This window comes from Nerophis ophidion, linkage group LG02 (assembly GCF_033978795.1).
Source record: "Nerophis ophidion isolate RoL-2023_Sa linkage group LG02, RoL_Noph_v1.0, whole genome shotgun sequence".
Taxonomy (NCBI): domain Eukaryota; kingdom Metazoa; phylum Chordata; class Actinopteri; order Syngnathiformes; family Syngnathidae; genus Nerophis; species Nerophis ophidion.
The window spans coordinates 85,405,530-85,423,272 of record NC_084612.1 but is presented as its reverse complement, the minus strand read 5'-3'; the positions used below and the strand labels follow the sequence as shown (position 1 = coordinate 85,423,272).

At 38.6% G+C, this 17,743-nt stretch overlaps 1 protein-coding gene across 1 annotated transcript in view; it reads left to right on the top strand.

Annotated features, from left to right (window-relative positions):
- The window catches only part of LOC133546873 (solute carrier organic anion transporter family member 3A1-like), a 77,297-nt gene that overhangs the window by 39,912 nt on the left and 19,642 nt on the right, over window positions 1-17,743 (top strand). Inside the window, exons 3-4 of the mRNA XM_061892727.1 lie at window positions 14,906-15,004; window positions 16,908-17,168. Of these exons, the coding sequence (XP_061748711.1) occupies window positions 14,906-15,004; window positions 16,908-17,168 (360 nt within the window). The remainder of the gene's footprint in view (window positions 1-14,905; window positions 15,005-16,907; window positions 17,169-17,743) is intronic.

Genomic DNA, 17,743 nt, shown 5'->3' with positions numbered 1-17,743 from the left:
ACCCTGTTTCCATATGAGTTGGGAAATTGTGTTAGATGTAAATATAAACAGAATACAATGATTTGCAAATCCTTTTCAAGCCATATTCAGTTGAATATGCTACAAAGACAACATATTTCATGTTCAAACTCATAAACTTTTTGTTGTTGTTGCAAATAATCATTAACTTTAGAATTTGATGCCAGCAACACGAGACAAAGAAGTTGGGAAAGGTGGCAATAAATACTGATAAAGTTGAGGAATGCTCATCAAACACTTATTTGGAACATCCAACAGGTGTGCAGGCTAATTGGGAACAGGTGGGTGCCATGATTGGCTATAAAAACAGCTTCCCAAAAAATGCTCAGTCTTTCACAAGAAAGGATGGGGCGAGGTACACCCCTTTGTCCACAACTGTGTGAGCAAATAGTCAAACAGTTTAAGAACAACCTTTCTCAAAGTGCAATTGCAAGAAATTTAGGGATTTCAACATCTACGCTCCATAATATCATCAAAAGGTTCAGAGAATCTGGAGAAATCACTCCACGTAAGCGGCATGGCCGGAAACCAACATTTAATGACCGTGACCTTCCATCCCTCAGACGGCACTGTATCAAAAACTGACATCAATCTCTAAAGGATATCACCACATGGGCTCAGGAACACTTCAGAAAACCACTGTCACTAAATACAGTTGGTCGCTACATCTGTAAGTGCAAATTAAAGCTCTACTATGCAAAGCAAAAGCCATTTATCAACAACATCCAGGAACGTTATGATCCACTGCCTGGATCACGTTCTGTTTGTTTTTTGGACTCCCTCAGTTCCTGTTTTTTGTGCCCCTGGGTTTGTTTTCAGTTACCACGGGTGCCTATTGTTTTCACCTTTCTCTGATTGGTGTCCGGGACGCTCACCTGTTTCCCGAGCGTTACGTAGTCCTGCCTTTTCCGGTCAGTCAGTTTGGCTTCCTGGTTTGCTCCACGCAACAGTTAACGACGGTATTTTGATTCCTTTTGTATGCTCGCTTCTTTATATGCTAGCTTCCACGCTAAACTCTTTTTGTATGCTAACTATACACATAAAGAAAGAAAAAAAATGATTTATTTATTTTGATTTTTTTATTTTTTTTTAATTTTGATGTAGTAAAACATATCAAAATACCGGTATACACATAGGTTAAAAAAAATGGAAAATACAAATACACTAAAAATAAAATAAACAAAATAGATGTAATAAATAAAACAAATACAATAAATTGATTAATTATGACTAAAAAAATAAGCAAAATAAAATATTGTATTTTTTTCATTTGATTTGATTTTTTTAGAATTAATTTTGATGTAGTAAAATATAAAAAAATACAAACATATTGTTAATAAAAACTGAAACACAATAAATGAAATTAATAAAATAAATAAATGAAAATAAATAAAAATAAAATTGTGAAGTGAAGCGAATTATATTTATATAGCGCTTTTCTCTAGTGACTCAAAGCGCTTTACATAGTGACACCCAATATCTAAGTTACATTTAAACCAGTGTGGGTGGCACTGGGAGCAGGTGGGTAAAGTGTCTTGCCCAAGGACACAACGGCAGTGACTAGGATGGCGGAAGCGGGAATCGAACCTGCAACCCTCAAGTTGCTGGCACGGCCACTCTACCAACCGAGCCATACCGCCCCAATGAATGAATATAAATATGATTAAAATAAATCCATCCATCCATCCATTTCCTACCGCTTATTCCCTTATAGGGTCGCGGGGGGCGCTGGTGCCTATCTCAGCTACAATCGGGCGGAAAGCGGGGTACACCCTGGACAAGTCGCTACCTCATCACAGAATAAAATAAGTAAAATAAATAAAAATGAAAAAAAGCAACAACAAAAAATATTTTTTCACTTGATTTCTTTTTTTAATTTAATTTTGATGCAGTAAAATATATAAAAATATACATATCATAAAAAAATAAAGGAAATAATAAAAATAAATAATCAAAATAAATAAACACATTAAAAAAAGGAACAAAAAATCAAAAAAAAGATGTAGAGTTCAAAGAAATCCACTAATAGGCAGAGGTCTGCTTGTAGCCTCAGAACAGGCGATGACATTCTGCTGTAATTGTTGAGCAAGCAGTGATGTCACATGTGTGTCACTTGGATGCCAGCACCCTCACATGACAACATACATGGAGACTAAACTAACATTTCAGCATCAGCTTTTCCGCATTCTGTCATTTTCCAGCGTAAACACGGAGTAGAAGGTGCTGTGAGTGCCCTGGGACTGTTTACGACAAAAGAGAGGCCGGGTGTTGTTGGCATCTCAGCGTGGTTCCTTTGCTCACATGGCCGCCTCCTTTCACGGCCGTAATGCGTGTAATGAAGCGCTGCATGCGCGGCCACTGCAGCAAAATCTTTTCACTCCACTGGAGTTATTACGCTTCCTCGCCGGGACAGGCGAGGAAGCGGCGGGCGCTGACTCAGCGTTGGGCCCGGCTTGCTCTTATTGGCGCACCTTTTGCCAGTGATTGAACGCCGCCATAATGCCGGCGAGCAATTCTTCCCGTGACCTTGTCCTCCGGCGGCCTCCGTCTTGCACAACACGCCCATTCAGCAAACACGCTGGGAAGATCGTCGGAATTTCATCAAACCGTTCATGTTTCCAAGAACAATCTAGCATGAGAGTGCGAATATTTATACAAACCCTGTGAAGTCCTCACCTTGTCTAAATGCTAAATAAACAGAGAATAGAAGAAATCCTTTTCAACTTATATTCAATTGAATAGACTGCAAACACAACATACTTAATGTTCACACTGGAAAACTTTGTTCATCTTTGCAAATATTTGCTCATTTGGAATTTTTTCAAAAAAGCTGGCATGAGTGGCAAAAAAGAGTGAGAAAGTTGAGGAATGCTCGTCAAAGACTTATTTGGAACATCCCACAGGTGAAGGGGCTAACGCCTTCCGCCCGATTGTAGCTGACATAGACTCCAGCGACCCCGAAGGAAATAAACGGTAGAAAATGGATGGAATATCGGCAGGCTGATATTATCGGACATCTCTAGTTAGCATATTAGCTAATGCTGACGACGCTCCCTGGATTACGTTACGATAGCACGTACAAATATGCATGAAAGCTGTTATGATCCGCTGCCCAGATCATATTATGTTTAGGTTTTGAGTCTTTTTTATGTTTAGGTTTTGAGTCTTTTTTGTATTATGTTCTGTTAATGTTTGACTTAGTTCCTGGTTGTACTTCCTTGTTTATTAGTTTGACCTGCCCCTTGCTTTTGACGCGCACCTGTTTTCTGATTGCTGTCCTTATTTAAGCCTGCCTTTTCCATTCATTCAGCCTTGCTCCCTAGTTTGTGTTCGCACAACAGTGACGACCTTGACTCCCGATCCCGTATTCCAGTTCTGTACCAGCTAGCTTCCACGCTAAGTCGTTTTGTTATTCCTCTAGCTCACATGCTAGCCCTTTTGGTTTGCCGTTTGTGCCTTGTGCAAGAGTTTCTTTTTCTTAGTCTGATTTATATTTTAAAATAAATCATTGTTTCTTACCTCCACGATGTGTCGGAGCCCGACTGCATCTAGAGAGAACGAACCCGCATCACGATGCCACGCAATCGTCACAGAAATAGGTTTTGAGTCTTTTTTGTATTATGTTCTGTTAATGTTTGACTTAGTTCCTGGTTGTACTTCCTTGTTTATTCTGTCACCATAGTTACGCATTAGTTTCACCTGCCCCTTGCTTTTGACGCGCACCAGTTTTCTGATTGCTGTCCTTATTTAAGCCTGCCTTTTCCGTTCATTCAGCCTTGCTCCCTAGTTTGTGTTCGCACAACAGTGACGACCTTGATTCCCGATCCTGTATTCCAGTTCTGTACCAGCTAGCTTCCACGCTAAGTCGTTTTGTTATTCCTCTAGCTCACATGCTAGCCCTTTTGGTTTGCCGTTTGTGCCTTGTGCAAGAGTTTCTTTTTCTTAGTCTGATTTATATTTTAAAATAAGTCATTATTGTTTCTTACCTCCACGATGTGTCGGAGCCCGACTGCATCTAGAGAGAACGAACCCGCATCACGATGCCACGCAATCGTCACAGAAATAGGTTTTGAGTCTTTTTTGTATTATGTTCTGTTAATGTTTGACTTAGTTCCTGGTTGTACTTCCTTGTTTATTCTGTCACCATAGTTACGCATTAGTTTCACCTGCCCCTTGCTTTTGACGCGCACCAGTTTTCTGATTGCTGTCCTTATTTAAGCCTGCCTTTTCCGTTCATTCAGCCTTGCTTCCTAGTTTGTGTTCGCACAACAGTGACGACCTTGACTCCCGATCCCGTATTCCAGTTCTGTACCAGCTAGCTTCCACGCTAAGTCGTTTTGTTATTCCTCTAGCTCACATGCTAGCTCTTTTTTCTTAGTCTGATTTATATTTTAAAATAAATCGTTGTTTCTTACCTCCACGCTGTGTCGGAGCCCGACTGCATCTAGAGAGAACGAACCCGCATCACGATGCCACGCAATCGTCACAGAAAACACTCCTACAGACATCACACGTGGGACGGTTTAGTAAGAAATAATTGTTTTAGTTACATTGTAAAACTTACAAATGTTGCTTGGAGTGATGAATGAAGAATCCGTACGAGTAGAAACTCTTCGGATTATTAGAAGAGGGAAAGGCTCTTGTACCTCCGTTTTAAAGCTCTGAATGGAATCACACTGCAGCACGAAAGATGACGCTATATCACAAACAATAACACACCTTATCAGTTTATACATTTAAAAAAAAAAAAGTATTTGCTTTGTGGCCGCCAGTGAAAAAAATTCCAAAAATTAGCCGCGCCGTTTTATGAGCTTCAGGGTTCAAACCGTAGGAAAAAGTAGTGAATTTACGGTGGCCATCAAATTACGCAACTTGTAGCTTTTTGTGACGAAGCAGCTCATTTGGACGGAACATTGTCCTCCTTCTACGACAAGCAGAAAATGTCTGAGATTTTTTGGGGGGAGGTTCTATTTCCTTCTGGGGCCTATCTTGTCAGAGTTGGTTTGTGACAAACCCCGAGACGTAGAGGAGGAGGCAAGCATTTTGCAGGTAAACATACTAGAAGAAGAACAAAAGGGGGACAACAAAAAGTGTGCACGAGGCGGGTAACAAAACTAAAAGAGCTAGCATGGGAGCTAGAAAACAAAAGGAGCTTAGCATGGAAGCTAGCAAAAACAAAAGGGCCTAGCGTGGAAGCTAGTGGGTAGCGAGCAGGAAAACAGAAGTTGTTACTTGTAGAATGAAAACAAAACGGAAGCAGCGAACAAAAGACAGTACGCTACAAACAGATACCGAAATATAACTTACCGCTACGCTGCAATGACACGACACGACAGGAGTGACAATACGGAAGTGACATCGACGATAATCCAGCACTGACTGGATGGGAAGACAGGTCTAAATAGGAGCGGGCTGATTGACACCAGGTGTGGCCAGGTGCCGATCAGCCGCAGCTGAGGGGACACAGTACTCGGGGCGAAAGACAGGAAACCGACAAAATAAGAGCGCTGACAGGAACTAAAGACAGAAAATACTACACACACACACACAGGAAGAACTAAAACACAAACAAACTGTCAAGGGCAAGCCTGACTTATCTGTGCCGTGCCAGGCCATGATCAGTTGGCAAGACTATCTGTGATCAAAGCAAACATGGATGTGGGATCTGAACCGAGGACTTCGTTGTGGCTTGTGCAGCCCTTTGAGACACTTGTGATTTAGGGCTATATAAATAAACGACCATTGCAACTTCAACCCAGATGCCCCGCCCCCCTGTTTTTGTTTGCCGTAACATCATGTGCTTATGTTGCTTGAGGTTTTTTTCCTGGTCTCAAACTGAGCCCAGCTTAGACTGGGAGCCAAGTGGTCGTCTCCGTCCCTCTGAAACCTTTTCCTGTGGACTCTTGAAGACCTCGCTGGTCTTGCACAGTCATCCTGGCGTGCTGTCATATTCCGCCGATTGCCTTTTTGTCCGTGATCCGGGCTCGGGTCGGGCCGCGCGTTCAATAAAAGATTTACATTCGGCCCCGCGGCGCTAATTAAAAGTTTAGCGCCGTCCAAATGAATTAGAAGAAGCAATTAAAGTATTGGAGGTGAAGTTGATTGTGAAGGAATAATGGAGTGGAAGATTTGACTTCCTCTCTCGACTTGGGACTTAAGGAGCTCAAGGAGACCAAACGGTGAGGTCTTGGACTTCTGGGGGTCCCAGCAGTTTTTGCAAGCACAAACTATTCTAATTATTTGGTTTAATCAGTCCAATAAAATAATACACAATAGTGCAATGTCGATACAATTCCAGCAACATTCAGACTAGCAATCAACAGAGCAATTAAGAGGAAACACAAACATGACACAAAACAATCCAAAAGCAGTCCAACAAAGTAATACACAATAATAATAATAATACAATTCCAGCAACATTCAGAATAGCAATCAACGGAACAACTGAGAGGACACACAAACATGACACAAAACAATCCAATAGTAGCACAACAAAATAATACACAATAATAATAATAATAATACAATTCCAGCAACATTCAGAATAGCAATCAACAGAGCAATTGAGAGGACACACAAACATGACACAAAACAATCCAAAAGAAGTCCAACAAAATAATACACAATAATAATAATAATAATAATAATAATAATACAATTCCAGCAACATTCAGAATAGCAATCAACGGAACAATTAAGAGGATACACAAACATGATACAAAACAATCCAATAGTAGCACAACAAAATAATACACAATAATAATAAAAATACATTTCCAGCAACATTCCAAATAGCAATCAACAGAGCAATTGAGAGGACACACAAACATGACACAAAACAATCCAAAAGCAGTCCAACAAAATAATACCCAATAATAATAATAATAATACAATTCCAGCAACATTCAGAATAGCAATCAACGGAACAATTGAGAGGACACACAAACATGACACAAAACAATCCAAAAGCAGTCCAACAAAATAATACACAATCATAATAATAATAATAATACAATTCCAGCAACATTCAGACTAGCTATCAACAGAGCAATTGAGAGGACACACAAACATGACACAAAACAATCCAAAAGCAGTCCAACAAAATAATACACTATAATAATAATAATAATAATACAATTCCAGCAACATTCAGAATAGTAATCAACCAAGCAATTAAGAGGATACACAAACATGACACAAAACAATCCAATAGTAGCACAACAAAATAATACACAATAATACGATAATAATACAATTCCAGCAACATCCAGAATAGCAATCAACGGAACAATTGAGAGGACACACAAACATGACACAAAACAATCCGATAGTCCGACAAAATAATACACAATAATACAATAACAATACGATGACAGCAACATCCAGAATAGCCATCAAAAGAGCAATTGAGAGGACACACAAACATCACGCAAAAGAATCAAAAAGTAGTCCCAACAAAAGAATACACAACAATACAATTCCAGCAACATTCAGAATAGCAATCAACAATGCAACTGAGAGGACACACAAACATGACACAAAACAATCCAAAAGCAGTCCAACAAAATAATACACAATAATAATAATAATAATAATAATAATACAATTCCAGCAACATCCAGAATAGCAATCAACGGAACAATTGAGAGGACACACAAACATGACACAAAACAATCCGATAGTCCGACAAAATAATACACAATAATACAATAACAATACGATGCCAGCAACATTCTAAATCGAAATCAAAAGAGCAATTGAGAGGACACACAAACATGACATAAAACAATCCAAAAGTAACCCAACAAAATAATACGCAACAATACAATTCCAGCAACATTCAGAATAGCAATCAACAATGCAACTGAGAGGACACACAAACATGACACAAAACAATCCAATAGTAGCACAACAAAAATGAATAAGACTTTGTAGGCCTCAACAAAAGACATTTGGCAAAGACTACTTCCTGACTACGGCAACACACTTAGGACAAACTGAAATGAGCGTGTACTTGTAAATACTCACAAGTATTGGAAAATATAACAACAGGAAAACAAAGTTATTATCATTTGCTTACTGCTGAATAAAAAGATAACAATAAAATAACATTTACTTGACTAAAGTGAAGTAAATGTGTATTTACTGGCTTCCCAGGTCCCGCAGTACTACAAAGTACGACATGAAATAGTATATTTGGAGAGTAGTCCTCCCTGCACAAACACCAGCGGTGTCAATAGAGGCTGAGCTGGTGTTTGTGGTTCTTCTGGTCCACTTAGCGGCCGCCGTGTTGCACCACTTCCTGTTGGATTATTTATCAGGGTGCAGGTAATGTGCGGCCTGAGTACCTGGGAGCAGCATCAGACCTGGACTCACTCCACCAGGATGATTCATCTGCACAAAGTCTGAATGGAAAACATTTCTTTGTGTGTGAAAGTGCTGAGGGCCGCTTCAAACGGTGAATAACGTTACCAAACTATTTCACTTTCACATGTTTTAGTGCAATGTAAAAAAAAAAAAGATACAATTTTACAGTAAAAAGAACAAACTGGAAGTTCAGTCGTGAAAATGTTATCGTAAAATGTTCTATTTTTTTTTCCTTCACATTATTGTAAGTCAGGGGGACATTTTGATAGTTTTTCATTTTCAAAACCAATACAATATACATTTTTATTTTGGTTAAAAAAGGTTAAAAATAAGTCATGTATTATTTTTTTCCTAAAACCCTTACATTGGTAATTCTACTTCATTATTTTTTCTACTTTTTACGAGCTTTTTGTCGAAACCCTATTTTTGGAGGCAAAATACAAAATATACAATAATTTTTCCCAAAAAGATTTTCAAAGTGAAATATTTCATGTGAAGTAATTGGATCCCTTAAAACAGTGGTCGCCGTGGCCCGATTGGTACCGGGCCGCAGAAGAATTTTTTATAAAAAAAAATATATATATGTTTTTTTTCTTTTTTTTTTTTGTTATTAAATCAACATAAAAAACACAATATACACTTACAAATAGCGCACCAACCACAAAAAACTCCCTTTTTCATGACAAAGAAGAAAAAAAAAGAAAAAAGAAAAAAAAGGACTGTATCATATTACATTTGACTGTATCATATTACATTTGACTGTATCATGATACATTTGACTGTATCATATTACATTTGACTGTATCATGATACGTTTGACTGTATCATATTATATTTGACTGTATCATATTATATTTTACTGTATCATGAATCTATTTGATTGTATCATATTACATTTGACTGTATCATGATACGTTTGACTGTATCATATTATATTTTACTGTATCATGAATCTATTTGATTGTATCATATTACATTTGACTTTATCATGATACATTTGACTGTATTGTATTACATTTGACTGTATCATATTACATTTGACTGTATCATGATACGTTTGACTGTATCATATTATATTTGACTGTATCATATTATATTTTACTGTATCATGAATCTATTTGATTATATCATATTACATTTGACTGTATCATGATACGTTTGACTGTATCATATTATATTTTACTGTATCATGAATCTATTTGATTGTATCATATTACATTTGACTTTATCATGATACATTTGACTGTATTGTATTACATTTGACTGTATCATATTACATTTGACTGTATCATGATACATTTGACTGTATCATTTTACATTTGACTGTATTATGATACATTTGACTGCATCCAGATATATTTAACTGTATCGTATTACATTTGACTGTATCATGATACGTTTGACTGTATCATATTACATTTGACTGTATCATAATACGTTTGACTGTATCATATTACATTTGACTGTATCATGATACGTTTGACTGTATCATATTACATTTGGCTGTGTCATGATACATTTGACTGTATCATATTACATTTTACTGCATCATGATACATTTGACTGTATCAATGATACATTTGCTGCATTGTAAGATGTGTCACTTAAAAAACATGCCTTTTCATGGAATATTTTTTTCTGGCAAAATGGAGTGCTGGGCCACTTAAATAGCATGGTGGGCCGATTTTTATTTTGTTTTAAATGATGTGCTGGGAAAAATTAAATGATGTGCTGGGCCACATTAAATGATGTGGTAGGCCACGTTAAATGATGTGCTGGGAAAAATTAAATGATGTGCTGAGCCACATAAAAGGAAGTGGTAGGCCACTTTAAAATATGTGCTGGGAAAAATTAAATGATGTGCTGGGCCACCTCAAATGACGTGGTGGGTCACGTTAAATGATGTGCTGGGAAAAATTAAATGTGCTGGGCCACTTTAACGATGTGGTGGGCCACATCAAATGACGTGGTGGGTCACGTAAACTGATGTGCTGGGAAAAATTAAATGTGCTGGGCCACGTTTAATGACATGGTGGTGATAATGTGGTGGACCACTTTAAATGTTGTGCTGGGCTACTTTAAATGGTGTGGTTGGCCACATAAATAATGCGCTGGGCTACTTTAAATGATGTGGAGGGCCATTTTAAATGATGTGCTGGGCCACATGAAAGGGTGTGCTGGGTAACTTTAAAGGATGTGATGGCGAATTTAAATGATGCAGTGGGTCACTTTAAATTATGTGGTGGGTCACTTTTAATGACGTGGTGGGCCACATTAAATGGTGTGCCAACTTAAATGATGTGGTGGGCCATATTAAATTTTGGACCATTTTAAATGGTGTGCCACTTTGAATTATGGCCCACGTGAAATGATGTGCTGGGTCACTTTAAATGATGTGCTGGGCCTCTTTAAATGACGTGATGGGCTACTTTTAATGATGTGGTGGGCTGCATTAAATGGTGTGATGGACTACATTAAATGAAGTGATGGGCAAATTTAAATGATGTGATGGGCCACTTTAAATGATGTGGTGGGTCACTTTTAATGACATGGTGGGCCAATTTAAATGGTATGCTAGTTTAAATGATGTGATGGGCCAAGTTAAATGGTGGACCATTTGAAATGGTGTGCCATTTTAAATTATGGCCCACTTTAAATGATGTGGTTGGCCAATTTAAATGGAATGGTAAGTTAAATTAAATGGAACTTTAAATGTTGTTCTACATGTTATTGCCAACATGCAGGCCACTCGCTAGTTGTTCTACATGTTATTGCCAACATGCAGGCCACTCGCTAGTTGTTCTACATGTTATTGCCAACATGCAGGCCACTCACTAGTTGTTCTACATGTTATTGCTAACATGCAGGCCACTCACTAGTTGTTCTACATGTTATTGTCCTCTCACTAATTGTTCTACATGTTATTGCCAACATGCAGGCCACTCACTAGTTGTTCTACATGTTATTGCCAACATGCAGGCCACTCACTAGTTGTTCTACATGTTATTGCCAACATGCAGGCCACTCACTAGTTGTTCTACATGTTATTGTCCTCTCACTAATTGTTCTACATGTTATTGCCAACATGCAGGCCACTCACTAGTTGTTCTACATGTTATTGCCAACATGCAGGCCACTCACTAGTTGTTCTACATGTTATTGCCAACATGCAGGCCACTCACTAGTTGTTCTACATGTTATTGTCCTCTCACTAATTGTTCTACATGTTATTGCCAACATGCAGGCCACTCACTAGTTGTTTTACATGTTATTGCCAACATGCAGGCCACTCACTAGTTGTTCTACATGTTATTGCCAACATGCAGGCCACTCACTAGTTGTTCTACATGTTATTGCCAACATGCAGGCCACTCACTAGTTGTTCTACATGTTATTGCCAACATGCAGGCCACTCACTAGTTGTTCTACAGGTTATTGCCAACATGCAGGCCACTCACTTGTTGTTCTACATGTTATTGCCAACATGCAGGCCACTCACTAGTTGTTCTACATGTTATTGGCTTCTCACTTGTTGTTCTACATGTTATTGCCAACATGCAGGCCACTCACTAGTTGTTCTACATGTTATTGCCAACATGCAGGCCACTCACTAGTTGTTCTACATGTTATTGCCAACATGCAGGCCACTCACTAGTTGTTCTACATGTTATTGCCAGCATGCAGGCCACTCACTAGTTGTTCTACATGTTATTGCCAACATGCAGGCCACTCACTAGTTGTTCTACATGTTATTGCCAACATGCAGGCCACTCACTAGTTGTTCTACATGTTATTGCCAACATGCAGGCCACTCACTAGTTGTTCTACATGTTATTGCCAACATGCAGGCCACTCACTAGTTGTTCTACATGTTATTGCCAACATGCAGGCCACTCACTAGTTGTTCTACATGTTATTGCCAACATGCAGGCCACTCACTAGTTGTTCTACATGTTATTGCCAACATGCAGGCCACTCACTAGTTGTTCTACATGTTATTGCCAACATGCAGGCCACTCACTAGTTGTTCTACATGTTATTGCCAACATGCAGGCCACTCACTAGTTGTTCTACATGTTATTGCCAACATGCAGGCCACTCACTAGTTGTTCTACATGTTATTGCCAACATGCAGGCCAATCACTAGTTGTTCTACATGTTATTGCCAACATGCAGGCCACTCACTAGTTGTTCTACATGTTATTGCCAACATGCAGGCCACTCACTTGTTGTTCTACATGTTATTGCCAACATGCAGGCCACTCACTAGTTGTTCTACATGTTATTGCCAACATGCAGGCCACTCACTAGTTGTTCTACATGTTATTGCCAACATGCAGGCCACCCAGTAGTTGTTCTACATGTTATTGCCAACATGCAGGCCACTCACTAGTTGTTCTACATGTTATTGCCAACATGCAGGCCACTCACTAGTTGTTCTACATGTTATTGCCAACATGCAGGCCACTCACTAGTTGTTCTACATGTTATTGCCAACATGCAGGCCACTCACTGGTTGTTCTACAGGTTATTGCCAACATGCAGGCCACTCACTTGTTGTTCTACATGTTATTGCCAACATGCAGGCCACTCACTAGTTGTTCTACATGTTATTGGCTTCTCACTTGTTGTTCTACATGTTATTGCCAAAATGCAGGCCACTCACTAGTTGTTCTACATGTTATTGCCAGCATGCAGGCCACTCACTAGTTGTTCTACATGTTATTGCCAACATGCAGGCCACTCACTAGTTGTTCTACATGTTATTGCCAACATGCAGGCCACTCACTAGTTGTTCTACATGTTATTGCCAACATGCAGGCCACTCACTAGTTGTTCTACATGTTATTGCCAACATGCAGGCCACTCACTAGTTGTTCTACATGTTATTGCCAACATGCAGGCCACTCACTAGTTGTTCTACATGTTATTGCCAACATGCAGGCCACTCACTAGTTGTTCTACATGTTATTGCCAACATGCAGGCCACACATTAGTTGTTCTACATGTTATTGCCAACATGCAGGCCACTCACTAGTTGTTCTACATGTTATTGCCAACATGCAGGCCACTCACTAGTTGTTCTACATGTTATTGCCAACATGCAGGCCACTCACTAGTTGTTCTACATGTTATTGCCAACATGCAGGCCACTCACTAGTTGTTCTACATGTTATTGCCAACATGCAGGCCACTCACTGGTTGTTCTACAGGTTATTGCCAACATGCAGGCCACTCACTTGTTGTTCTACATGTAATTGTCAACATGCAGGCCACTCACTAGTTGTTTTACATGTTATTGCCAACATGCAGGCCACTCACTAGTTGTTCTACATGTTATTGCCAACATGCAGGCCACTCACTGGTTGTTCTACAGGTTATTGCCAACATGCAGGCCACTCACTTGTTGTTCTACATGTTATTGCCAACATGCAGGCCACTCACTAGTTGTTCTACATGTTATTGGCTTCTCACTTGTTGTTCTACATGTTATTGCCAAAATGCAGGCCACTCACTAGTTGTTCTACATGTTATTGCCAGCATGCAGGCCACTCACTAGTTGTTCTACATGTTATTGCCAACATGCAGGCCACTCACTAGTTGTTCTACATGTTATTGCCAACATGCAGGCCACTCACTAGTTGTTCTACATGTTATTGCCAACATGCAGGCCACTCACTAGTTGTTCTACAGGTTATTGCCAACATGCAGGCCACTCACTAGTTGTTCTACATGTTATTGTAAACATGTAGGCCACTCACTAGTTGTTCTACATGTTATTGCCAACATGCAGGCCACTCACTAGTTGTTCTACATGTTATTGTCAACATGCAGGCCACTCACTAGTTGTTCTACATGTTATTGCCAACATGCAGGCTACTCACTAGTTGTTCTACATGTTATTGCCAACATGCAGGCCACTCACTAGTTGTTCTACATGTTATTGCCAACATGCAGGCCACTCACCAGTTGTTCTACATGTTATTGCCAACATGCAGGCCACTCACTAGTTGTTCTACATGTTATTGCCAACATGCAGGCCACTCACTAGTTGTTCTACAGGTTATTGTCAACATGCAGGCCACTCACTAGTTGTTCTACATGTTATTGCCAACATGCAGGCCACTCACTAGTGGTTCTACATGTTATTGCCAACATGCAGGCCACTCACTAGTTGTTCTACATGTTATTGCCAACATGCAGGCCACTCACTAGTTGTTCTACATGTTATTGCCAACATGCAGGCCACTCACTAGTTGTTCTACATGTTATTGCCAACATGCAGGCCACTCACTAGTTGTTCTACATGTTATTGCCAACATGCAGGCCACTCACTAGTTGTTCTACATGTTATTGCCAACATGCAGGCCACTCACTAGTTGTTCTACATGTTATTGCCAACATGCAGGCCACTCACTAGTTGTTCTACATGTTATTGTCCTCTCACTAGTTGTTTGAGTGGCGCCCTCTGCTGTCAGACAAGTGAAGTGCTTGAGGTGGCCTCTTCTCTGTCTTGCAGGGATTTTATTTTCCACGTTAGTGTTTGGGCCGGCCTGTGGCTTCATCCTGGGCTCCGTCTGTACCAAAGTCTACGTGGACGCCTTCTTCATCGACACCAGTGAGTTCACGCTCCTCCTCCTCTTCCTCACTTCTCATCACACCGACGCCATCCTGGAAGGAAGACATTGCAGTCTTGTCAAAGTCTGACTTTTATATCAAGATATGTTTACTTTTCAACAACTATTTATTATTATTAATATCATATACATCATTCATTCATATCATTATCATAGGTTACAGTTCAATAGTATTTTTTTTTCTTACATTTTGTCATTTAAGTCTTGTTCACTTCCTGTGCAAAATTATTGTTGAAAAATATTTATCCATCCATCCATTTTCTACCGCTTATTCCCTTTCGGGGTCGCGGGGGGCGCTGGTTATGTATTTATTTATTTTTTTGTATTTATTTATTTTAAACATTTTTTTTATTAAATAAAATGAATACATAAAAACACAATAGTTAAAAAAAACATTGGTTGGGGAAAAAATGACACTATTAAGCAAGTGCTTTAAGTAATAAAAATGATTAAGTAAATTGTTAATAATAATAAGAATATTATTGAAGGTAAAATTAAAAGTTTTAAAAAGTAAATAATAATAAAATGGGAATAAATGTGTAAACATAAGAATGAAATAAACACAAATTGAAATGTAATTAATTTGTTTTCATCTTTAAATAATCATAAAAAGAAAAGAAGTGCATGGGGACAATAAATAAAAGTAAAGAAAATATATGTTTTTAAAATAAATAAAAATATTAAATAATAATAATAATAAATGACTGAATTTAAAAAGACACACAAGTACAGTACTTTGATGAAGTCTTGTAATGATATAATTTCTGATCTGTGACATGGTATTACAATAATTAATAACAATAACATTATTAAATAATAATATTAATAAATCATCCATCCAAGTGACATTGTAATAAAATTAGCAATCAATAAATAACTAATAACATTCCAATAGGAATAACAATCTGATAAATCATAATAATAATAATATTTTAATTAAAAAGGTGATATCAAAATAAGAATAGTGCTCTAAATACTAGTAATATTATTATTAATAAAGAATAAAGTGACATTGTAATAAGAGTAGCAATATAATAAATAATAATAATAATTAAAATAGTGATAATAATCATAATAATAGTAATAATTAATAAAGTGACATTGTAACAAGTGTAGCAATCTAGTATATAATAATAATAGAAATGTTAATAGTAATAATATTATTAATAATGACAATAATAATAATAAAGAACAAAGTGACATTGGAAAAAAATAATAATATCAATATTAATGATAATAATGTTAATAATAATAGAGAATAGAGACATTGTATAACAATACTACTACTAATAATAATGATTAATAAAGTGACAGTGAATATTAATGATGTAATAACAATATTATTATTAATAAATGCTAACAAAAATAATGATAATAATAATAACAATGAATAAAGAGACATTGTAACAATAGTAGCAATCTCATAAATAATAATAATAATGATAATAATAATGATAATAATAATGACTAAAGTCACATTGAAAAATAATGATGGTAATAATATTATTATTGATAATAATAATACATGAATACTAGAAATATTAATTGTACTACTAATAATAATAATCAATAAAGTGACATTGAATATTAATGATTAAATAATAATATTACTAATAAATGATAACAAAAATTATAATAATAATAACAATGAATAAAGAGACATTGTAATAGGAGTAGCAATCCCATAAATAATAATAATAATAATGACTAAAGTAAAATTGAAAAATAATGATGGTAATAAAATTATCATTGATAATAATAATACATGAATAGTATTCAAATGAATTGTACTAATGATAATAATGAACAAAGAGACGTAGTAATAAGAGCATCAATCTGCAAGATAAGACTAGCAGAGTGAGATGTTGGGATGTTGTGTTGAAGGTACGCTGGACATCACCCCAGAAGACCCTCGCTGGATCGGGGCGTGGTGGGGGGGCTTCCTCCTGTGCGGTGCCTTACTCTTCCTGGCGGCCCTCTTCATGTTCGGCTTCCCTCAGGACCTGGACCTGGACCAGCAGGTCCTGGACGGCGAGAGCGAGCAGGCCATGTTGCCCTCGCCCCTCAGTCTGGACTACCAGGCCTCCAAGGGCGTCCACGGCTTCGACATCAACAGCGGCCTGTCGGTGTGCCAGCACCTGAGAGGTGAGCATCCCCTTCCATCCCGCGGTCATCCTCCTCACTGACACCTTCCATCCCGCGGTCATCCTCCTCACTGACACCTTCAATCCCACGGTCACTGACACCTTCAATCCCGCGGTCATCCTCCTCACTGACACCTTCAATCCCGCGGTCATCCTCCTCACTGACACCTTCCATCCCGCGGTCATCCTCCTCACTGACACCTTCAATCCCGCGGTCATCCTCCTCACTGACACCTTCCCTCCCGCGGTCATCCTCCTCACTGACACCTTCAATCCCGCGGTCATCCTCCTCAATGACACCTTCAATCCCGCGGTCATCCTCCTCACTGACACCTTCAATCCCGCGGTCATCCTCCTCACTGACACCTTCAATCCCGCGGTCATCCTCCTCACTGACACCTTCAATCCCGCGGTCATCCTCCTCACTGACACCTTCAATCCCACGGTCACTGACACCTTCAATCCCGCGGTCATCCTCCTCACTGACACCTTCAATCCCGCGGTCATCCTCCTCACTGACACGTTCCATCCCGCGGTCATCCTCCTCACTGACACCTTCAATCCCGCGGTCATCCT